Raw genomic sequence first — 26207 nt, 5'->3', positions numbered from 1 at the left:
TTCTAATTAATGCAATTATCAACCAATCACATGGCAGTTGCTTCAATGCATTTAGGGGTGTGGTCCTGGTCAAGACAATCTCCTGAACTCCAAACTGAATGTCAGAATGGGAAAGAAAGGTGATTTAAGCAATTTTGAGCGTTGCATGGTTGTTGGTGCCAGACGGGCCGGTCTGAGTATTTCACAATCTGCTCAGTTACTGGGATTTTCACGCACAACCATTTCTAGGGTTTACAAAGAATCGTGTGAAAAGGGAAAAACATCCAGTATGCGGCAGTCCTGTGGGCGAAAATGCCTTGTTGATGCTAGAGGTCAGAGGAGAATGGGCCGACTGATTCAAGCTGATAGAAGAGCAACTTTGACTGAAATAACCACTCATTACAACCGAGGTATGCAGCAAAGCATTTGTGAAGCCACAACACGCACAACCTTGAGGCGGATGGGCTACAACAGCAGAAGACCCCACCGGGTACCACTCATCTCCACTACAAATAGGAAAAAGGGGCTACAATTTGCACGAGCTCACCAAAATTGGACAGTTGAAGACTGGAAAAATGTTGCCTGGTCTGATGAGTCTCGATTTCTGTTGAGACATTCAAATGGTAGAGTCAGAATTTGGCGTAAACAGAATGAGAACATGGATCCATCATGCCTTGTTACCACTGTGCAGGCTGGTGGTGGTGGTGTAATGGTGTGGGGGATGTTTTCTTGGCACACTTTAGGCCCGTTAGTGCCAATTGGGCATCGTTTAAATGCCACGGGCTACCTGAGCATTGTTTCTGACCATATCCATCCCTTCATGACCACCATGTACCCATCCTCTGATGGCTACTTCCAGCAGGATAATGCACCATGTCACAAAGCTCGAATCATTTCAAATTGGTTTCTTGAACATGACAATGAGTTCACTGTACTAAAATGGCCCCCACAGTCACCAGATCTCAACCCAATAGAGCATCTTTGGGATGTGGTGGAACGGGAGCTTCGTGCTCTGGATGTGCATCCCACAAATCTCCATCAACTGCAAGATGCTATCCTATGAATATAGGCCAACATTTCTAAAGAATGCTTTCAGCACCTTATTGAATCAATGCCACGTAGAATTAAGGCAGTTCTGAAGGCGAAAGGGGGTCAAACACCGTATTAGTATGGTGTTCCTAATACTCCTTTAGGTGAGTGTACAGTAGCAATTAAGTTTTTTTTTACATCAAATTCTTATTTTCAACTTGAATGAGGGAGAAATGTTGATTAATCCAAATGATTTATATGTGAAACATTAAAGGAAAGAAGAAATTTTACAATATTGTGAAATTTGTAGCTAGTAATCCACAAAGCGAGAAAATGAATCACATTTCTTAAAATTGTTATTTTATTCCTTAGCTTTCGACAACTTACTAGGTGTCTTCATCAGAGGAACATGATTAAACATACAGGAATCAAAGGCCAGAGAGCTGGCTAAATCAGCTCTCAAATGAAAACACTGTTAACAGACATTTGGACATGAACCCTGCATATGCAGGCTTAAAAAGACTTTGTATGATCAGCATCCCCCTCATTTGTTATATATTGCCTTTGAATCCTATATGTCTAATCATTTTCCTCTGATGATGACACTTGTTTTGCTGATGAAAGCTTAGGAATAAAAAACTATTTTAAGATATGTGATTCATTTTCTCCCTTTGTGGATTACTAGCTGCAGATACGCATGTCATATCACAAACCTTAGCTTCCATATTGTGAAAAATACAATACTTTATGCTGAAATGTACAGTGAAAGAAAAGCAGGATTAGAGTGAACACGATATTTAGTAATAACAGCCACTGTATTGCCAAATGCCTCATCTGTTGATCACCGTATCAAGCTGGTCACTCACTGACAGTTGTGGTTTTAATTTGGCCAGTGCATGCCACAGTGGCTCTACAACTCCACACACCAGGCCATGTCAATAGCTCTGTTTATTAACTTTCAATATTAAAAAAAAATCACATTTTCTGTTTAGAGAAAAGCTGAATATAAATCCTCTTTAACAGGCAATTTTTTAATTTAAAACTTCAGTAATTGTCAACTCAACAGCAGTCTTTGTTAGTTCACTTTTATATCACTTTTGCATTTAGCACAAAAATCAATTATAAATTTCTGCCTCAGGAAGAAACACAACTTTGTGTTTATTCTGATCGCTCTCACAGGCAGCATATCTGTGCTGTACTCTCTACATTTATAATTAAGAAAACAAAAATCAGCCTACTTACATGCTGGAAGTAAACATGGTTTAAATGTGGGTCAAGTGCAAGAGACCTGAAATGAATGGGGTATTACTGAATGGACATTTCAGGTTGTGTACTCAGTTGTTTGAAAACATTTTCCATAAAAAATGGTGTTGTAAATTTATATTATAAATTATTATAAATACTGTATACTATCTGTGTAAGCCTGGGGTCCTAGAAACTATTGAAATCATCAGGAAAAAAAAAAAAACGAAATGTAGAGATGTCAGGTAATTGAAAGGAACTACTCTGGGCATCTCTCTCCTAGGAGAATCTGTTTTGTAGACCTGCTTGCCTCGCTTGTGTATTAGCAGCTAAGCGAGTTTTCTGTTTCCTCAGAGGCGGAGCCCTTACCCCCGACTCCACCTCTCACTTCTGGGCCGGAGAGACACACATACACATCCACACTTAGACATTTATATATAAGATTAAATTATAAATCCATAGAAATGTTTCATTATTTACAACACAATTTTCATATACTATATACAGTATAGTATGCATAGCAGTGACATTTCAACATTACACCTGGAAATCTTCTACATTTAAGTAAGGCCAGCAAAATATTTTTCATTACTTCTTGTACCCATTAAATTGTCCTATACATGTGTAATTTTGTCATACACAAAGTGTAATTTCATAGTGTTAATTTATTTGAAAATGTTATAGTAAAACAGTGCTACATAAAAATATTGCCAAATATAGCAAATTCTTGAAAAAAACCTTTGATTGAAATAAATGTGTCAATACATATAAAAATCTACTGAACTTATTGTAATTCCTGTGTTGGTTCAACATACAAAATGCAGAAGCTAACCAAAGGAAGAGAACAACAGGTCAGAGACTGAAATTACCAATTTAGGATTACCTGTACGTTTAGCAAATACAACCTATCAGTTAAGAAATCTACATGCAGGGCAGAGTAAAGAAAACTATATCCGCATCATTGGTTTCTTTTCAATATCAAAAACACAGTTTGCTTTGCAGTTTTATATAATTTAATAGTCACAGAAGTAAAGCAGCACAAAGTAAACATTAAACAAACAGATACAATCAGGAGAGGCAATGGATACTGGTTTCTAGTTTTACTGTCTATAGCATACTGTCACTTATTCTTGTCCTTTTGGTTTTCACAGTACAAGCTGACTTTATCAGACAGACAGACCTTGGGATAAACTGTAGCACCTCAGAGTGTTAAAGGCTCCATTCCACTTTCTGAAACATGTAAGCCATACACGTTTCCATGAGCAATCCACTTAACACAGCGAGGAGAGAGAGCCACCTGCTGCTGTTTAGGATGACTGCAATAAATAAATAAATAAATAAATACACTATAAAGAATGAAGGGTAAAAAAGACTTTCACTATTACTACCGCAAAAACAACATATATAGAACATCTTAAAACTAAATGAAAGTTGTGTTGACATTCTATCATAAACTTTGCTCTTAATATTTATAAATTAGAAAATGCAAACACACAGAGATTACTAAAATTCAGTATTTTGTATAATAATATACATTTCTCTTTTACATGATGAAACAATTAGTTCAAAGCTTCTCCTGTGCATAGTCGAAAGACGTTTTACAAGGAATAAATGAGAACACAACCCACTTCCTTTAAAAAAAAACCAAAAAACTGGCAAAATAGCATACTTAACATTTCCTGGAAATGGTATCTGCATCACAACAGGAAGGAAGAAACAGACTGTGTAGATCTGAATCTTTTGCTGACATGTTTGTTAAAAGGAAATGGTCACTAATGTACACCTTGAAATGGCTTGTGTGATAAGGCATGCCAGCATCCTGTGTGGTGACCTATATTATCCATCTTATTCAACTCCGAAAAACATCTTTTGGAAAAAATAATTTCTACATGCATTCCGTGAGCAGTTAACCAAAATTCACTGAAAATCTGTTATATTCAAATAATTTTGCATATACTCTGGATAATATTTCAAAATCTAGCATACTTAACCCAAAGTCTTTACCAGGAGTAACAGTAATAAAACACTGTGATTGCATTCATATGAGCATACAGAATATCCACTTAATTTTGAGTGCAAGAAGGCTTGCCCAATAACGTATCAAAAGCTGACATGATTGCATGGTTGTAACAAGACTAAGGCAGAAGTCTGCTACATAATCATGCTCATGTGGTCCAAAGAAAATTTGTTTGCCACTAATATATTAAACCAATCCACAAATATGATAATTACTGCTAAATATTAAAACTGCCCGAAATCAAATAAATAAAGAGCAGCACAGTAGTGAAGTGGATTGTGTTGCTGCCTCACAACTCTAGTATATCAAGTTCAAACTCTGGCCTTTCTAAGATCTTTGTAGAACTTACACATTCTCGCTGTGCCAGTGAGGGACTTCTTGTGGTACTCAAGTTTTCTCCTCCATCCCTAACCTAAGCAGGTTAGATGGATCTGGAACTGTAATTTGACTCAGGTCCATCTGAACCAAATGTGAATGTGTATGTTTTCCTGCATTGTCATGGAATGGCATTTTTTTTTCCCCCACAGTTGGCTTGTTCCTTATACCTACTGATGCATGGATAGGCTCTGGCACCTAGTACCTTTTAATGAAGTTAACAGGTTTGGAAAATAAATGGTGATCTACTAAAAACTAAAAATCTTCCCACTTGCTTCAGAGAGCAAAACTTGTTTTAACAAAATACAAGATGACCTTTTATGTAAGCTTGTTGGAAAACGTGTATTAAAAAAACAGTCATGCACTTTTTTTTTTTATATTCTTACTTTTTCTATCTCCTGCCCCTGTTAACTTGTTTCACATTTGATATACCTTTGCTTTTTGCACTTAAGACTATGAATAGGTGAGATTTTGAGTTTGAAATGTTAACATTTCTTGTTAATTAGTCTCTCATTAAACAAATCACATCAACTAGTCTTGACCCAATTTTGATAATCTATTAGTATTATGAATCTCACCTATGGCAACATTTTAACTGAAACACTGTTTTTTTTAAAGCATGCTTCTTTGAATATGGCTACTTCAAAAATATGCAATGCTTACAAACGCATTCTGATCACAAGCATTTCAAATATGCTGGATTATAAATGACAAACATCTTGTTCAAATGTAGCTTCTTTGAAAACTTGCATTTTTAAGACTATAAGTATTCAAGACAAAAGTAGTTACTTGTTTGCAGATAACGCAATAAAGGTTAGAAACTTAAATATGCTGCTTGCATAAATAATGAAATTAATATTTCTGACACCTTTGCCATGGCTGCAGTTTTAGGACTGATTTTTGCCCAGTCTCCTTGGGAGATCTGCTTCATCCTACATACCCTTTTCTAGAGTAGTCTTCATGGATTACTGTTTTAAAATTAGTGCCTCATATGTACCTCAGGGTAGAAGTTGAAACTTCTAATGAGCAATTTAAAAACATTTACAGTATTTTCCTTTACTGCACCAAGAATTTTTCTTCCAAGGTCTAAAGGCTGCAAGTCCCTACTAATGAGAAGCATCTTCAAACCATGACGCTGTCACTATCATAGTTTGGAATAAAGTTTTTACATGGCTTTGATCTCAAGCTCAATCTTGAACTCATCTGACTATAGGACCTTCTTCCAAAAAGTCCCCTGATTCACTCCTGTATTTTCTGAAAAAATTCTACACAGGCCTTAAAATTATTCTTTTTAAGTGAAGTTTTTTTTTCTCTTGCTACCCTCCGACTCATGCCACTGCGATACATAGCTTCTTAAATAACCTAACAATTAACGTGTACCCTACTCTCACCTAGTGAAGTCTGCGAGTCTTTTTGAAAATTAACTGTTGGTTTCAGAGCTGCTGCCTTCACAGCTATTTGTTGTAAGGCTGAGTTTTGATAATCATCCTTTCATCTGATTAGTGCTTTTATGCTGTGATGCAGCTTCCATTTCTTAAGCCAGAAATCATCAGAGAGAAACACTTTAACATGGACTGATACACTTTTCCTAATTTAGGCATTTTTTCATTTTATCTCTGCCTGCTTTATAATGTTCATAAGTGTTACATTTCTTACTTTTGCTTTAGATTCAACATGTGACCAATGATTATTAAACTGACAGTGCTACACAGGAAAAGGTAAGTGGCATCACACTTATAAACATGTTAAGGGCAATTTTGTTCCTATTTCAGAACTTAAGAATTGCAATAGCTCATGAAGCTTTGGCAAATAGCTGTGCAAAAAAAGGGTTAAAGTAACATGTAAACATAAGTAGCTCAGCAACATTTGAAACATTTTAAAGAGTATTCATATTTTTGCATGATGCTTTATGCTATAAAGTTAATGAATATCTACCATATGTCTTTAAATGTTACATTTTATCATGACATTCTTGTTTACTGAGAAGTATTTCTTTAACTTTTTAAACAAAAGATTTACATAGACAATTTACATGTATTATATAAAAGAGTTCATTTATGCAGTTGAAACACAGGTAACATTATTTTACTTAATTTATACAAAATGAAATTTCTTACAAGATTTGACAACTCAGCCGATGAAGTAAGTACAGGAAGGAATGTGGTGTGTGCTCAATCAATCTTGTGAGGGTTATTAAAAATAGTCAAGAAATGGAGAAACAGTCAAGACTATGGTGACCTGACTGTTCTTATAATCTCAAAATGATGCCCCAAACAACCCAGAACAATATTCACAAATTTTCAAACCTCCAGTACTACAAACAAACACACTAAAATGTGAATAACATACAAGCTAAATAGCCCCAAAAAAGAATATAACTTCTTATACAGGGTGACACAGAAAAACAGGAACTTTTGAAAAACCCAATAAAAATTGAAGAAATCCAACAAAAAAATTTTATTGACAGCAATTGAACCACTACAACTTGCCTTTTAAGAGACAGTAATCCAAATTATCCATGTCTGAAAATTACGTCCTGTAGATGGCATCCTCCTGTACGTATGCATTCTTCCAATCTGCTGTTGAGGTCCCCCATTGATCACTGCAACATCTCAGCTGAGATACCACGAATTTCATCTTGAATTCTTTGTTTCAAGTCATTCAGTGCCCTTGGCCGAGTTGTGTAGACCCGACTCTTAAGGTAGCCCCACAAGAAATAATCACAAACAGACAAATCCGGTGATCTTGAGGGCCAGGGAATATCACCAAATCTTGACATGACATGGTTACCAAACAATTCTCGCACAGCTGCCATTGATTGCCTTGCAATTGATTACTAAATTACTAAATGGCGAGATAGTTTACAGCTCAAGGTCTCTGTTCCGCAGTGCTGCCAAATGTACATGGCTGCCACTACACATTTCAAAAGTTCCCGTTTTTCTGTGTCACCCTGAATTTTTGAAACATTATAGAGCCTGTAGATAACAGAATTAATTATTGGGAGAGGAGGAGATCAAAAATGCAACTTTTTGACAGCAATAAAAATGTAATGTTTGGCAAAAATGGAACATTACCTATTATAAGGATACTTTTATATCAACGGTCAAGTGTAAGGTTTCATAGCTTATACAGTAGTCTCTTTTCAACTCAATTTGGAGTAAATGGGAGAGCCAGAAACAGGACACCCTGCAAGTTAATATTTGGGTATTGGGGGGTTGGGAGCAATACATGGGATCATTTAAATAAACAAAAAAGGATTACGAGAAACAAATCTCTCTATTATAAAAAAAAAATTTTGGAAGGAGACGACACGTGATTTTCTCGGATACACTTTAACATCCTGCGTGACAAGGCACTGAGACAAAAGGACAGCTGCTGTACGGGCTTTTAAATGATCAACGAGCAGTGCAACAAGCAGAACACGTAGCTCGGCAGCAGCAGCAAACCAGCAGCTGATCCGACCGCATCTCCTTAGCGTATGTTCAGCCCTCCCCACCCCCCCTTCACAACATGAGCGGCAGAGACATGAAGTGGCCGGCACATAGCACGCCCAGGTGGGGTGGTTGTTAAGGGGGTGAGGCGAGTGAAGCGAGCAGGGGGCAAAGCCCCCTTGTACTTTACAATGGCAGAAGTGAAGTCTAGAGCTTATAGAGCACAGCAAGAAGCAAGATGTATGTGTAAGACCAGCCAAATTGCATTTTGAAGCAATATTCTTGAGACACAAATTCAAAATATTCAAAGCAGATTATAAGAGACTGATTAGTAACAGAATGAGCTTTTTTTGTTGCCATCACAGTTGCTTAAAAATGGGTTGCTGCTTATGGAATTAAAACGTTAATTTGCTTTTTCACACAGGAATCAAAGTTATTTCCATTAAATAAACATCCATTTATACAATCAGAGTCTCTTCTGGTGGTTTTATTTAATATATGGTAAATGTTAGAAAGTATTTCATTTAGCAGGTGAAATTAAAGTGTGAGAAGAATAAGTTAAAATATTTTATAGTTAACTTTATTTGACTTCACATAAGAAGCACTGTTGAGAGGAATTACAGGCTTATTTGTTTGGTTTAATGGTAAGTAGTAGTAAGAAATCGTATATTTGACTTAGCATTCATTTGTGTTCAGGGACGTGGTTAACAATTTTGAAACTGGGCACATATTTATTTTACATTAAAATGTAGTTAAAAACCAAGCAAAATAGGCTTACAGAGGCTGAACTACCTTTTATAGACACTGGATTCCAATTGTGATGCCAAAATTGCATTTTTACTATTGTTAATTATTGGTAGTGGCGGTCTATATTTTTTAAACATAAAATTATGAAACAAATCCCTGGGGAAGGCTTCAAATTTAATGTTCAAGTCTAAAGCTTAAAATGTTTGCTTTAACTGATCGTGATGGATAGCAGGTCCTTGTGGCACATTGCCGGTAAATTAGTGTTCAGAGAAATATTGAATCCTGATATTCTGCACATAATTAAGCCATGAAGTTAAGTTAATGTAACGTAAATACTAAGCACATGTTTATTCGCTGTTTGCAAAACAGTTTACAAAGCCACAACCCTTACATAACTCGTTTCCTGTTTGATTCATTTCTAGATATGTTAAGTGAGCTTTTGCTTTACATATTGTCTTGTTTTTATTTTTACATGTACGAATATCATTTAACTTATTTGGTAGGACTCCACGCAGCTATAGAAGTGACTTATTGTTGCAGTGGTTCTTGCAAGCTGCTGAGATGATGGAGACTTTTCATCAATCTAAGTGACTCTCCTTTATTTTCAATAACTTGCATTGGGTTTTTTTTTTACTATATCAGGATTGCCCAGCACTTAAAGTGGGGAAAAAGAAGTAGGGGGAGGCTGCAATGTATGTGTACAACCACCTATTCTCCTGTTTCTTTTTTTAAGCCTCCTTACCCCCAATGGCAAAAGCACACAGAAATATAATTAGATTAACGTAAGATGACCTAAAATGGTCTGGAAATTTGATGTAATTCCATTCAAAATTGTCAGCAGTTTCAGTAGTCTACAGAGATGTAAGGCAATTTAGATAATTATTATTTAAAAACAGTTCCAGCATTTGTGGTTATTAATTCGTCACCATAGGAAACTACAATATTAGAAAAAGAAAAAAAAACGCGATTATATTGAGCCTATTGATAAAACTTTAAAAACTGACAACATTTGGACTTGCTTTTGCATTTTTTCATATTTTCTTTCATGAAGAATTGTTAAGGCATTTTGATTCTTTGTAAATATTTACCTTTATTCTTAGTAGAGGTTTCTTACAAGCTTTGCCTGTGCTGTCAATAGATGACCCAAGCAAATCAAGTTACTTACATATGCTACAACCCATTTACAACTAGTGGCAAGTAACATTTTTTAGATAACCAATCAGCTCCAGCATTCCAGATGATCACCTTGCTTAGACGTGGTGTTGTGTTTGTCATGGCTTTCACAATTTATATGTCCATAACATGATAAACTGAGACAAGGTACATTAAGAGATCTCTAGAGTGTGTGGTACTATTGCATCTTGTTCATGCAGAAGGTCACAGTTCAGTGCTACATGCATACATAGTTAATGTTTGCATATGGCAAATATTAGCCCTGTCCCCTGCCATAAATTAATCTGACCAATCTGAACAACTCAGGCATCCACTTTATGAAAATACACAAATATGTAATTTAATATGGTGCTTAATTGATTGATTTGAGTTTTTCAATGGCATTCTCCATGGATTTGACACACACAAAAAAGAGCTGATAATTTTAAAGCTGCAAAGTGAATGACCAACAGAGTTAGAATGTAAAGGGGTGGTATGAAAAGTGAGTGAATCCCTATGTTAGATTTTTAAAAGCAGCAGAACTACATTTCTGATCGTTAACACTTACTTCAAACACTGGGAATGGTTATCAGACAAATAAAAGAGGATAATGTACAAAATAAACAATATGACATAACCTCTCCAAAGGTGAATTTGAAAGGGTGATCTTTAATTGACACAGAGAAAGTTTCTCTATTTAAGATACAAAATTTTGGAAATATATCAATGCTTAAAAAAAAATTCTGTAACAAGCTAAATGAAAATCAAACTTTATCATCAAGTGTTTTGAAGAATAAGTGCAGCAAATTTCCAATGGGAGCCAAGCTATGTCATACTGAGATGACAATAACAGTAGGTGCTTTTCACAATTTACGCAAACACACCTGAAGGCTCAAAGATGTATCTAAAGATGATATGGCAATAACTACATATTGACCACAGAGCAGGCCAAAGGTGTACATAAAAATAACAGTTTACCATAGTCAGAAAATGAAATGAACAATGGCAAAATAATGCATAGGCACAAATCTAAAATATTAAAATCATCTAAAACAAACTAATTTATGATAAAAACATTGAAATATTTACCTCTGATCGCTTGGGAATTTGAAGTGAGTACAAAAAGTTTAATGAGGCTGAAGCAAAGATTTGAGTAATCATGCTCCCAAATAACAGCAGGAATAAGCAGTAGTTTTCCATAACTTGACAAAAGCAGTGCTTTTAAAAGTTTTGCAGAATCGAGATCAATATTCGCATACCATTTTATAGGCCACAAAAAAGCAAACACTCCCATTAGAAACATGACAAGCTCTAAGAAAAAAGAACAACAAATACATGGATAATGTTAGAACTTTTGAGTTTTACAAATGAAATAACATTTACCAAAAGTGAAGATAAATAATTAGGCAATTTTGTATATGCAATGTTAAAGGTATGTTGGAATCAGCATCTAGACACAAATACAGAGGACATTTGTGTTTAAATGTTTTAATTTTGCTTTTTTAAAGTTGAGCATAGTTGAAAGTCTTTCTTTTGCTTCAAAGTCCTATTGTTTTCCTTGAAGATAAAAGGAACTCATGAAAGAATGTTTTTGCTTTATTTCCTTGTGGGAAATATCTATTTTGGAAACTCAGGGCAGGAATTCTTAATTTCTGTCTAACCTGATTTCAAGCAATACTGAAGGTGAATATAACGATCAAGACCAGATCCATGCTGTAACATGTATTGAATGCATTATTAACTGTAATCGTTAAACCATTAAAAATTTAAATTAAAATATATACAGAAAATGAAAATGAAGAAACTTAACTGAAATATATTAACTAAGGGAGCACAATTATATCTATGCATCTTTGTTATCTTTACATGTAAACTAATTTGGTCAAAATAGAAAATTGTAACTTTAATGACTATACAAATTCAATAAATAAGGTATGAATTACTGAAACCACATTTTAAATTGACACATATAATACATATAACCCTATATAAAACTACAGTTCTTTAAGTAATATTTTATGTACAAATGAGGACTGTAAAACAATCCACTTGTCATATTAATTAGGAAGCCCTGTGGTTTTCTTCACTAACACTTAACAACCACTGCTGGAGCAAGTAGGCAATCTAAGGAATGGGGTTACTCTGGCATGTCCTGAGTCTACCAAAGACATGTTTCCAAAGGCTCAAGCTTGTTACACCCACAGTGGGAGGCTCTTGGGGAAATATATAAACTTGCTTGTCAAAACAACCCTGACTGGATTATCTTGAAGTGGAGGAGGAGAAAATATACAACTAGCCTAAACTGTCATATCTAGCCCTTTAGGGTAAACTCAACAATCCTATAAAGATTCTTAGTCTTCATAATGTGTACAATTGATTTTAATCTTTCAGACAAAATACATTCTGGATGAGAATGAAAACTAAGGTACCGTTTAATCAAAACAGTCTAGTAAAGCACCATACTTTTTCTGCCACCTCCATATTATCTACAAACATAAATAAAACATTCAAGTTAACACACTGGATATTATGTAAACCTTGCTGTTGCCTTGTTACCTTATTTTTGCAGTCATAATATATTTTGGAACAAAATGCACTATTGACAGAGCTCACAAATCAACCTGATTATTTTTGCCTAATGCCAAGCATGCAGACACAGCTCTTGTTCCACAAATTGTGAAGAACTCAAAAATATTCAGGTTATTCAGATATGGCATGTGTTCAGATCATTGAGTTACTTCCTAAAAACTATGCTCAGTCTGGGGTCTCAATCTCATGGCATGTCAGCATTAAGTATCTCTGCAGAGAAGCTAAGTTGGTAGGCTTTACTCTCTAAAATACAGTATCTATGGTATCCATTTATAGGAAAACTATTAAGTATATTCAGTCAAAAGGCACACAAACAAATAAAAAGTGAAAAAAAAAATGCATATATTGTTATCTTACGTAGGCCACCCTGAATCCCACTGATATATACTCAGCAAAAAAAGAAACGTCCTCTGACTTTCAACTGTTTTTACTTTCAGTAAACTTAATGTGTAAATATTTGTATGAACACTAAAAGAGTCAACACCATAAGACATAAACTAAAAATGTTTCACAATGTGTCCCTGAATGAAGGGAGGCTCAAAATCAAAAGTACCAGTCAGTATCTAGTGTGGCCACCAGCTGCTAGAAGTACTGCAGTGCATCTCCTCCTCATGGACTGGACCAGATTTGTCAGTTCTTGCTGTGAGATGTTACCCCACTCTTCCACCAAGGCACCTGCAAGTTTCTGGACATTTCTGGGGGGAATGGCCCTAGCCATCGATCCAAATCGATCCCGCTCCAGGGTACAGGCCTCGGTGTAACTCTCATTCCTTCGACGATAAACACGAATCCGTCCATCACCCCTGGTGAGACAAAACCGTGACTCATCAGTGAAGAGCACTTTTTGCCACTCCTGTCTGGTGCAGCGAAGGTGGGTTTGTGCCCATAGACGGCGTTGTTGCTGGTGATGTCTGGCAAGGACCTGCCTTACAACAGGCCTACAAGCTCTCAGTCCAGCCTCTCTCAGCCTATTGCGAACAGTCTGAGCACTGATGGAGGGATTGTGTGTTCCTGGTGTGACTCGGGCAGTTGTTGTGGCCATCCTGTACCTGTCACGCAGGTGTGATATTTGGATGTACCGATCCTGTGCAGGTGTTGTTACACGTGGTCTTCCACTGCGAGGATGATCAGCTGTCCTTCCTGTCTCCCTGTAGCGCTGTCTTAGGCGTCTCACAGTGCGGACATGGCAATTTATTGCCCTAACCACATCAGCAGTCCTCATGCCTCCCTGCAGCATGCCTAATGCACGTTCACGCAGATGAGCAGGGACCCGGGCATCTTTCTTTGGGTGTTTTTCACAGTCGGTAGACAAGTCTCTTTAGTGTCCTGCGTTTTTAGAACTGTGACCTTAAATGCCTACTTTCTGTAAGCTGTTAAGGTCTTAACGACCATTCCACAGGTGCATGTTAATTAATTGATTATGGGTAATTGAACATGCATGGAAAACATTGTTTAAACCCTTTACAATGAAGATCTGTAAAGTTATTTGGATTTTTAAAACATTATTGTTGAAATACACAGTCCTGGAAAACGGACGTTTCTTTTTTTGCTGAGTATAGTTTCCAACTGCGAGAAAGGTAATTGGTGACTTTGGGGAGGGTTACGTCAGGAAGGGCATCCGGTGTAAAATTTTGCCAAATCCATATGCGGACCGATGATCTGCTGTGGCAACCCCTAACGGGACCAGCCGAAAAAGAAGAAGAAGAAGAAGAAGAAGAAGAAGAAAGCACTGTATGTAAAGTGGCTTGCTTCCTGGAGCAATACTGTGATTGATGGTAAGATTTACTTCATTTAGCTCTCACTTTTTCATTTCCTGTTCCAAATGAAACAGATCATCCTTAGAAGTAAAGCAACATTCTGCAACCCGAAACCCAAATTTGACTGTTCACATGGTCTAACACAGCCTAGCCTCCAGACTTACCAACTAAACCAAAACCTCATTCTGGTCACTTTCGGATTGGTCTTTGTCTGGTCATTCAACTAAAAAACACCCGGTAATGATATTATATAAAACAGGACCACGACCTGCCCGTAAAATAGTTAATTAGCCCAATGGGACACACAAGGACAAAATTCCTGGAGAGATCAACTCATTGATACAAAACGTTTCAGAACATATAATTCCATCTAAATGGAAAAGGTGCTAGGTGACTACAATGATTGATTGCAGAGAATAAAAAACAAAATCTAACCAGACCCCAAACACTACTAAGCAAACCCATAAATAAAAGTTTACACTGAAAGTTATTTCAATCACCCCTTACCAAACAATGCCAGTCCAAACATCCGATAGAAGTCCCATTCTTTTGTGTAACGGATAAAATCTGCAGGGTCACTGCTTCTTTGTGCACCTTGGCGCTGTGACCACCTTAGGTAGGCTTCACATAATAAGCAAAAAACACCAAGTTTTCCATGAATCTACAAGAGATAAAGCTAATTAATATATACACACATGCACATACAGACTATTCAGTAAAACACATCCATTTCAATACTCAGTTTTGGTCAAACATTCATAAAACTTTACATTCTAACAATTTAATACATATTGCCTTTGTTGGTTTAAAAGGAATTTAAAACAGTGCTTGCAGCCTTGTAGTTAATGCAATAGATTTTTATTAACTTTTAAGATCTACTTCATTACATTTTAAACATCAATATACATTTTTGTTTATGTCATCCTTGCCGTCTTAAAATCAGAGAGTGATTAACGATGTGTATTTAAAACAGGTTAACAAAAACTTTAACTGATTTTTTCTTTCTCTAATGGCAGACATAATGTGTAATGTTTTGCAAGTATCATATCTTCAGGATTGCTTTTATGTATTAAATATAAACAAATAAAAGACAACCTTAAATTATTTCATTTAGCACATGAACCTAAGAGACAACTAGCCATTAAAAGTAAGAATATTATAACATTTCAGTTTTGCTGTAAGACATTAAAAAGCAAAGCTACTCACATTCACTTCAGTATTAAAGATAATGTGTCTGAAAGCTTGTGCTTTGCACAATATAGCATCAATCAAAATGATAACAGGGTCATATTCAATATACTTGTCCACAGGCTTTTGGCAAGATGACTAAAAGATGAAAAAAATTATAAAGTGTTTCAGTTTAGACATAAGCAAGAACTTAGCATCAGTGACTTGTAAATCTACATTCATAAAAATACATTGGTTTACAAAAATAAGGTCTCATCCACCAACAGATACTGATAATTTTCATTTAAAAAATTTATACTTTAGTAAGGCCATTAAATTTGCAAAATATTGGAAAATTAGGAACAGCACACTTCTGCATAAATAGATTGTTCAAAATATACTGCCACCTTAACAATTTTTACAAGCATACCCACCAAGTATGCATACAGTATGTGCTGTACCATTTAGCCAAATATCAATGAAAAGTGAAATGGTGACTTTAGTAATTACAGAGAAAGATGGTACTAGGTAGTTAACGCTCAGCATCACAGTTAGGTTAAAAAAATGCAACTATATGAAGCTTCCACACAAATAGTATCTGTAAGCCAAACACACCACTATTCAATTTCAGTCTCTCCAAGAGATTGAGTCCAAGCAAAATAACTAATTAATGGCATTTTGCTAGAACTTTACTTTCATTTTGTTTTAGAAGTGCTGCCATAGAGCTGCAGAACACTGGGTTGAAATCCTGACTTGGTTATTATCTGTGTGGAGGTGACATGGGTTTTTCTTCCATGATCCAAAGATTTATTTTATTTTTTTAATTTTAAATTGGCCCAGTAGGAGTTAATATGAGTGTGGGATGTGTCCTGTAATAGACTGGCCTCCTATTCAGGGCCAGTTCTTGTTATTTGTCTATTGTCCAATGATGTCAGAATAGATTCTGGGCACTAAATTGGGAAAGAGGAATTTACCTTTAATTTACTCTTTAATTTAAACGATGCAATACCTACCATACTGCTTAGGTTGTACTAATCAACTGGTAAATCTTGCAGGCTCCTCTAACAGCAATATAAATAAAGTTAAGAATATCTGGGCATCACTCAAGAATGGCCCAAGTGATTTACAATGTATTTTGTAAATGTAATACTGATATCCATTAAGAAGTGGAATTAATATTTACTTATTCATGATATCAAATGCTATTTTTTTCTAAAAGTTCTGAAGTTGTAATTTACTAGTCACAGATGTGCAACTCATGTAGTTACTAATAAAAGAGACTGATCAACACCGTCAGCTGCTCCTTCAGCTCCACTTCTCTAATGCTAATCAATTTTTCAAGGTCATACTTTTACAATGTAACTTTAATTGTATCAACACTTGTTACAATCATAAACTTAAATTCCAATCATGATAAATGTGGGACAAACGTGGTAAACTTATAGCTAATCAAGAATTATTATGGTGCGCTAATGACTATGAAACAAGTTTGCAGATTCACTTCCAACTATCAGAAGTACAAAGGAAATTGGACTACTGGGGAAAAAAAAGACGGCGATATAGAAACTGATGATTCTTCTTCAATTAAAATTAAAGAAGTTAGAATACTCATTTCAGATAAGAAATGCAGACGTTTTAAAGTAAGGCAGTAATACTCCCAGGTCATAAAGACTGACGTGCTGTACTGTATTTTGATTTGCACATGTTAGCATTAATTTAACTGCTGTCTGTATATGTGACAATATTGCCCTATGAACTCATGTGTGACCCTACTACTAAACGGGTAGCTCTGCATGCAAAACTGAAAAGGTGAATATGTTGTAAACTACTTGTACATGATTAGGGCACTGGAACCAATCCTGCTTGCATTGGACATAACTCAAAAAATAGCTTTGGACAGGACATGCAGTTCAAAAAGCCCACTTATGTACATACCAAAACAGAGCCAATTCTGAAGAGTGGGACAAATAAATTGATGTCATTGATTTGTGCGAACCAAAGTTACATAAACGATGAAAAGCCCACGCAATCCCCAAAATGAGCGTGCAAACTACATTGAAACACTTCAGCAATCTTTGAAGGTCTTGTTAATAAAGCACTTGCATGAATACACTCAAACTGAGAAAAATGATTGATACTAATTAGCTTTATGTGCACGAAAAGCGCTGATAACGTACACTATTCCTAAATCCGAAATGCTCATTGAACACTTACGCAATCTTTCATGTAGCTACACCAAAATAATCTTCCAGAATGTAAAGATTACTAACATGTCTACAATATTAATTCCTATCTGTTCAAAATACTTAACAGTTAGTGATAAAAAGTATAATCACAACATATTATTACCTATATAAATGTAATGAAATATTATTATTATTATTATTATAGTATTTTACGGTGTAAACAAAAAACATACAAACGTTTACCCATACAAAGTTTATAAACAATATGCACATCACTAAAACAAAAAAAACCTACACATCTACTAATTTTCAGGACCCCGTTGGTATAATCCTTGTACAGTTCGATCGCTTCTTCGCAACACTCAATACACCTATAAGGTGCACTCGCAATAGCGATCGCCATATCATTGCTGCAGTTACCAACCGACTACCCTTCAACACATCTCTCTTCCTTCCTTCCGGAATGCAGCGGACGTAAAATGTTGCATGACGGGAAATGTAGTCGTGTTGGTCAGCAGCTCCGTTCGCGTTCGCGAGAGCCTGCGGGTGCGAGAACTACATTGTGAGAGGCGTGCTGCCGCTCACCTGCATAAACACAACATGGCACCTGCTGGTCCGGGTGATGTGCTTACACTAATATTGCTGGTCTACTTGTATTGGCCGGCCGTTGCCACGGAGTATTTCTCAACGATTACATTCTTCAACAGCGACCTGCACAAGCATGGCTGCAGTTCTAGTCCTGACTGGGACGAATACACAGCAGATTGCGGTGAGAGCTTTTACTCTGCCTCGTTGCCACGTCCAAACTTGCGATGCGAGCCTTCGCTTCCGCATCCTATTTAAGGTGCGGTAGGTGCTGGTGGTTGTTGTCCGATCATGTTGGGTACCGAGCAGTTTCTATGGTTTATCATAATTTGTTCTTCATTATACAGGAAGTCTTGGGGTTTCCTGAGGCAGAGCTGGGTGATCGGTGAAGTGACGCAAGAGTCCACGTAAAAAGTTTGGCAGTTTTCGATTTAGGGAATGAATGAATCAACAAAGTCTTGAATGAATCAGCTTGGAAAGTTCGCAACGAAAGATATGACTTGATTTTAATTTTAAAACGTGACAACGAGGTCATTTTAATTTAAAAAGCCACCAACGCGATGTTGAACGTGTTTTTTTTGGTGCTAACCCCTTTTATATTGAGCTGAGGAAAAACCCCTTCACTTAGCCAGCGGCAAGCCGCGTACAGTTGATTTGGAGAAGAACAGTTCGTCCTAATAAGGATATAGACGAGTTCCTATACAGTGTAAACAACGGGAAAAAAACTGAAACTCTCGGAAATGTCACTTCCCAATTCGTAGTACTAGGGTGTTGTACCGTGTTAGCCATCATGAATGTAGTGAGAAGTTAAACAAAATGACACGTTTTATTGGCTAACTAGAAAGATCACAATTTGCAAGTTTTCGAGGCAACTCGGGCCCCTTCTTTAGGCAAGATTTCTAGTTCAATGGCCAGATCCTGTCCCGGCACCATTCGGCAATAGACATTATTTAACTCAGGACAGGGCATAATACCCACATTCCCATCCTCTTTATTTTGTATTTTTGTTTGTGTGAGCTTCACAAAATCACATTCCCTCCAACAGACAACATGACAATAAAATCTAGTAATCAATAATTCATACACTTGCTGAACGTACAGTGACAAACTGGAAATTTATTGAGCAATGGAACTATTTGGATGAAATGTCTTATTTTTTACATCACGAGAATAAGGCATTCAAAGAGTGGTGCAACTTACAGTATCCTTTACACTTTTTCACATAGTAATTAAATGCATTTGTAATCATTTTGCATCGTTTTTCCCTATGTAAATAATGAATGGTGAATTGTTAAGAATGGAGTGCATTAACTATAATGTCTACTAAGTTCTTGCATCTTTTTGATTAAAAAAAAAAACAAAAACAAAACAAACATGGTATCATAGCTTTCACATTACTGTATTCCCTACTCTAGAAGCTAACAGCTGCCTTTAAAGCAATTTAGTTAGGTATTTTCTGCTTAGACTTAATACCATAATATGTAGGATTTAAACAGGAGAAGAGATTTAAAAGTGCTAATCTTAAATATGGAAATATATAAATAAGTGTTATCTGTGATCATTACAAATCCATCTGTTAACATAATATAGCAGTTTTATAGTTCCAATTAATCATTTTGAAAAGGTGGAGCTTTAAATATATTAGACTATGACTGTACAGCCGTTTTAGACCTCTTCCTGTTGAGTTAGTATTATAGTCAGACCTATTAATCCGATATATTAGCTCAATTATATAGCAGAGATGCAGCAGATAGCTTTGTTGGTTTGCATTGGTTGAACTTTGATTGCTGGCTGAGAAAAAAAGCCATGAGAAGATTCCATAGTTTTCATTTTAGACTAATTTCTTGTGACAGTTTAAAACATATGTTGTTAATTTAACTGAAAAAATCTCTATGTAGAACCTGGATCTGTGAGGCAAAGATGACAGCTCTGCTCTTTCACTGCACCCATGTTGAAACATCAATTCTGAACTTACTAACTTTCAACATGATTAAACTTGAATTGGCGTTGTTAAAGTGTGTGTGTGTGTATATATATATATATATATATATGTATATACAGTATATGTTTGTATATATATATATGTATATGTATATACAGTATATGTGTGTATATATGTATGTATATATATATATATATATATATATATATATATATATATACATGTGTGGGTGTGTGTGTGTGTGTGTATATATATATATATATATATATATATATATATATATATATATATATATATACTGTATATATTCATTCTGCAAAAGAATGGCACCCTATACCAGATTTGTTCCTCCCCTGTGCCCAGTGATTGCTGGGATAGGCTCCTGCTGATACGTAACCCTGCCCTGGATAAGCAGGTTAGAAAGATGTACAGTATAGATGGATCTACATTGGCTGAGTATTAATTGTGCCTGATGCTCTTAGTGATAGGCTGTAATTTTCTGTGATGCACTGCACAAGTATAGTTTTACATTTACATTTTTGACTGACACCATTATCCAAGGTGACCTGCAAAATTTTTGATACAATTGTTTATATTTCTTTTCGTTTTCCAATTGGAGCACAGGCAGGTCAAATGACTTGAAGTGTCAGTAGCGGAATTTGAACCCACAACCTCAGGGTTTGAAGTCCAAAGCCTTAACCACTACACCACACTGCCTGCTTTCAGAAAATGAGAGAACAGGTAGAAATAGAATAATGGTAATGGCCTAATTTGGCTCTTTCTATGTTTCATCAATTATTAAATTACAACTACAACACACTGTAGTCTGGAAAATGCCTGGATCTCATCAGTCTTTAGAAATGAATGCTTTATGGTGGCTTAATATGTGTTCACTTAGCTTTTTTAGTTTACAATATTTCTAAAATGCACTGACATTGCATTATATTTAAAACCTTCAGAGGATGGACACTTATTAAAAGATAAAGTACTTTGTTTTTAAACAGAATGATTTCTTTTGAATTCAATTGAAGAAGTGATAATACTATAGGAGAAGAAAACTTGTTATACAAACTTGAAATTTGTAAACAGTTAATGCACGATTAATGTTACTGATGTTGCATCACTTACAAGTTGCAAGTAATCATTTAATGAATCTCGGTGTGAAGGACATCAAAAATGTGTTGTTTTATTGCCTTTTTTCTTTTCTTATTTTTTAGCACATTATGCTTAGTCTGACTCTTGGTTTACCTTTAAATTGCTGCCTTGTGTGCGTCTAGTTGTGTGTTGTTATGCACCTTATAAATTTGGTCCCTACTGTAATCCTTGTGGCTGCTGGAATAGGCTGTGCCAATGAACACAGTTACAACAAAAACAACAACAACATTTATTTATATAGCACATTTTCATACAAACAGTAGCTCAAAGTGCTTTACATATTAAAGAATAGAAAAATGAAAGACACAATTATAAAACAAAATAAATCAACATTAACATCGAATAAGAGTAAGGTTCAATGGCCAGGGGGGACAGAAAAACAAAAACTCCAGACGGCTGGAGAAAAAATAAAATCTGTAGGGATTCCAGACCATGAGACCGCCCAGTCCCCTCTGGGCATTCTACCTAACATAAATGAAACAGTCCTCTTTGGATTTAGGATTCTGACGGAAGGGCTTGATGATGATGATGGTCACGTAGACTTCTTCCTTTTAATCCATCCATCATTGTTGGAGCATCATGGTACCCATCAGTTAGTGGGTACTAAAAAAATAGTTAAAAGGGAAAGATAGCTGTCTTAATATCTATAGCTGCCACAGAGTGGATTTCATGCTATATCTATCATGGAGTTTTTCTTTTTTTGTTCCTTCCCAACCCCCCAAAAGTTTCACTATTACTGAGATTTAAGTGTTTATAATCCATATAAATTCTTCAGTCCCAATCTACTAGTTGAATGCTGATAGATTTAGGTGGGAAATATCTCAGTGTGTTATTTTGCTGCTTTTGCTTTCTTTGTAATCAGCGTATTTTAAGTAGCGGGAACTGATTCATATCTCATGAATTTAACACTGTTTTTGGGGATTTTTAAGAAGACTTTGAATGATATTGAATGTAGAAAGTAAAGAGCAGGGATATAGATTTAAATGGTGTCTCCTTAATGTTTTGCTTTGTAGCAGTAATTGCCAGACTAGCACAAACTGGCATAGTGCAGTAGATGATTTTACTTAGTGGTGATTTGTGTGTAGTGTTGCTCAGGCACTCATGGTGGGTGGGATTCTAGATTTTTCTGTATTTTTTTTTTTCATTGGCATCCTTTTATCCACAAGTTTATTATTCTTGTTTTTGCCTACTGCTGGAAAGAAGTATATACTTGCCTCTTCAATCTGAATGTGCATTGCCATCTCAGACAGATTATATCTGACTAGTGTCATAGTGATCAAAAAATCTTTCACCCTTTAACCACCCTTTTTTATTCTGTTTAGAATGTAAGTGTTTATCTCAACATCAATATTTTTTTATTTTGTAATGCAGCATCTATTGTGAATCATAACCTTAAGCAGTCGATAATCCATCCATCCATTATCCAACCCGCTATATCCTAACTACAGGGTCACGGGGGGTCTGCTGGAGCCAATCCCAGCCAACACAGGGCGCAAGGCAGCAAACAAACCCCAGGCAGGACACCAGCCCACCGCTGGGCACACACACACACCAAGCACACACTAGGGACAATTTAGAATCACCAGTGCACCTAACCTGCATGTCTTTGGACAGTGGGAGGAAACTGGAGCCCCCGGAGAAAACCCACTCTGACATGGGAAGAACATGCAAACTCCACGCAGGGAGGGCCCGGGAAGCGAACCCGGGTCTCCTAACTTCGAGGCTGCAGCACTACCCACTGTGCCTACGTGCCGCCTGCAGTCAATAATATATTTTGCGTATATGTTTTAATCAGGTACTTTAAGATGCTTGACCAGGATGATACTATGAACAAGAATCTGTTATTGATGTTAGTCAGGCTCTGAACAGGCACAAGAATAGTGGCTTTTATATTAACAGAATTTATACTATGACATGTGTTGCATGAAATAAAGTTTCACTCATGTCTATTTTCTTGCAATTAGCATTTTATTAATTTTTGCCTAGAGTTATTAATGTTTTGCAGGTGTTACACTGAAATGCCTAGTATATAATAAGCATTTCTTAAAAGGTACTTTTTTATTTATATAATTTTACTGTGAATGAAATCCTTTTTACAACAAAAAGCCCACCACTTAAAAATATGCCAGCTCCAGTGTTTATCACTAGGCAGTGTGTACAAAATATTTAAGATAATTTTTAAAGTATTTTTGTTTTGTTGAATTACTTTGAGTAAATTATAAATTGTTAGGACATAAATCGTATTCAAATCAGAACTTTTTCCCTCTCACTCTAGAGAGCAGAGAAAGAAGTTTTAAGTTACTGTAATATTCCAGAGATTAGCAATATTACAGCATGTTTAATTGATTTATGACATTAGTAAATTCCTAGCAGATTTCAAAGAATTTATTAATTGTTCTTCATCAAGTTAATTTATTTTTTTATATTAAAATAAATAAGGTGTTTTTTTATAGTCTTATTACACTTAATTGTTTATACACTAATGACCCATCAAATGTTATATGAAATGGAGATGTTAGACAATTGGAAATTATTGTGAATCCAAGGCCTGGAAAGTAAGCCTGGATTTTCTTCCAACACGGTCTACAGTAAATAGGAGGAATTCTCGAAACATATTATCCAGTAAAGCAAGTGCCTAATGACATCATTCTCAATTAGTGTCTTGACAATTATATGTTTAGGATATTCAGATTTGAGACAGATCTGTGCATTTATACAAATTTTAGATGAATAAGATCATGTGTTGCACAAATCAAGGGATGCTGTAATTTTTGTATTGTATTGTGGGATGATTTCCATTCATTGTATGTTAAGCTATTTAATGGACCTGTTATAATTGCTGTCTAAGGTTATCTGGTGCACACTTTTGAAAGCACTGGTATAGTTTGGAAATTCTACATATATATTTATCTCAGGAAGAAGCTCTAATTTCTTTAGCTTTAGTGGGGGAAGATGTGGAAAGTTAGCTAGGTTTCTATTAGTAAAGTCTCATACTTGCATTTAGTAAAAGAAATATTTGGACTTGAACAAACTTTATTTGAAGCACAGTTTTTTGGAGGGGTGGAACATTAAAACTGACACAACTTTAAAACCACTGGCAGGTAAAGTAAATAATATTGATTATCTCATTACAGTGGCACCTGTCAAGGGATGGGCTATACAAGGCAGCAAGTGAGTAGTCCGTTCTTGAAGTAGATGTGTTGGAAGCAGGAACAATGTGCAAGTGTAAAGATCTGAGCGGCTTTGTTAAGGGCCAAATTGTGATTACTAGATGACTGGCACAGAGCAACTTGAAAGTCTTATCTGGTGTTCCCAATATGCATTGATTAGTACCTACTAAAAGTGGTCCAAGGAAGGATGATCTGTGAACAGTGCATTGTAGCTTGTTGCATAGATTCAGAACGGTCAGAGTGCCCATGCTGACCCCCGTCCACTGGCAAAAGTGTCTATAATAGGCATGTGAGTCTAAGAACTGGGCCATGGTACAATGCAAGACGAATGCCTGATCTGATAAATCACATTTTTATTATGTGGACAGCTCTGTGTTTGTGTTGCTTACTTGTGGAAGAAATGGTAGCAGGTTTACTATGGGGAGAAGGGAAGCTAGTAGAGGGAGTGTGATATTCTAGGCAATGTTCTTCTTGGAAAACGCATTCATGTGGATGTTACTTTGGCAAAAACAATCTGCCTAAAGATCGTTGCAGACTTCATGACAACAGTATTCCCTAATGGCAGTGATGTCTTTCAGCAGAGTAATGCTCTTTACCACACTGCAGAAATTATTCAAATTGTTTAAGGAACATGACAAAGAGCTGAAGATGTTGACTTGGCCTCAGAGCTCAATCAGATCGAGTATCTGTGGGATATTCTGGAAAAATTAAATCCATGGGGCCTCCGAATTACAAGTTACAGGACTTAAAGGATCTGCTGCTTAAGTCTTGGTGCCAAATGTCACAGGATATTTTCAGAGGTCTTGCAGACTCCATGCCTTGACAGGTCAGAGCTGTTTGGTGGCCTGAAGGTGACCTACACAATATTAGGCAGGTGGTGTTAATGTTGTGGTTGATGGATTTATATTGTCCGTGTACAAGTCCGTAATAGATATACAAATAATATTGAAATTCTGAGTATCTTTTGTATGTTAAATGCTTTTATATTTTAAGCATTGTGAAAATTTGATTGTCTTGTATGGAAGCATTTGACAGCAACACCTTAGCTTTCAAGTGTTTCCTGCATTTAAGTGAGCGCTGAAACACCAGGGGCCTCATGCATAACGGCGTGCGTAGAATTCGCACTATGACATGAAATAAGCACAAAAGCCGAAAGCAGGAATCGGTGGGTTCGCCAACTTCCGCGTTCTTCCGCTACATAAATCCCAGTCAGCGTGAAAAGTAACACTCGCGCATGCGCGTGCTGTCCCACCCCAACTCCTCCCAGAATTACACCTCTTTGAATATGCAAATCAATATAAATGGCCCTTAAGCTCAGCGTTCTGTGAAAAGACAATGGGAAAAGCACGGGGGAAAATATAAGAATTTCAGCGAATACCAAGTGGATGCAAAGGAAAAACATACTATTTGTTGATTTAAACAGTGGTATAATCAACAAAAGGAAGTTGATCGAGTGACATAGCGTGTCGGAGAAACTCGAAAGCTCAAGTTCACAAAGTCGCACAGTGCCAAAATAAAAAATAAGTCACATATCAAAGTCGCAGTGAAAAGGCGAGTCGTAGCCCACTGTCTGAGTGTCATATGAAAGCTTATTAGGGTACAGACAAAAAAAATAGGCACACAATGGGGAAAAAGCACGATATGTTAACTTTAATCTCGATATTTCCACTTTATTGACGTAGTT

The 26207-nt window shown here is 36.1% G+C and overlaps 2 protein-coding genes across 3 annotated transcripts in view; one reads left to right on the top strand and one right to left on the bottom strand.

Moving 5' to 3' along the window:
• Positions 1–3245: 3245 nt before the first annotated feature.
• Positions 3246–18118, bottom strand: arv1 (ARV1 homolog, fatty acid homeostasis modulator). Its single transcript, XM_039747674.1, has 5 exons — positions 17967–18118; positions 15525–15644; positions 14826–14979; positions 11062–11283; positions 3246–3566 (listed from the first exon to the last, which is right to left on the bottom strand). Exons 1-5 carry the CDS (start codon positions 18072–18074, stop codon positions 3460–3462), a joined length of 711 nt encoding a protein of 236 aa, XP_039603608.1. The 5' UTR covers positions 18075–18118; the 3' UTR covers positions 3246–3459.
• A 24-nt stretch (positions 18119–18142) lies between these two features.
• ttc13 (tetratricopeptide repeat domain 13) overlaps positions 18143–26207 on the top strand; it is an 82251-nt gene continuing 74186 nt past the window's right edge. For both annotated transcript variants that reach the window (XM_039747673.1, XM_039747672.1), the window contains exon 1: positions 18143–18440. In XM_039747673.1, the coding sequence (XP_039603607.1) occupies positions 18158–18440 (283 nt within the window). In that variant the 5' untranslated portion in view covers positions 18143–18157. The remainder of the gene's footprint in view (positions 18441–26207) is intronic.

The sequence above is a fragment of the Polypterus senegalus genome, chromosome 3 (assembly GCF_016835505.1).
Source record: "Polypterus senegalus isolate Bchr_013 chromosome 3, ASM1683550v1, whole genome shotgun sequence".
NCBI lineage: Eukaryota > Metazoa > Chordata > Cladistia > Polypteriformes > Polypteridae > Polypterus > Polypterus senegalus.
This window is presented reverse-complemented; position numbering and strand designations above follow the sequence as displayed.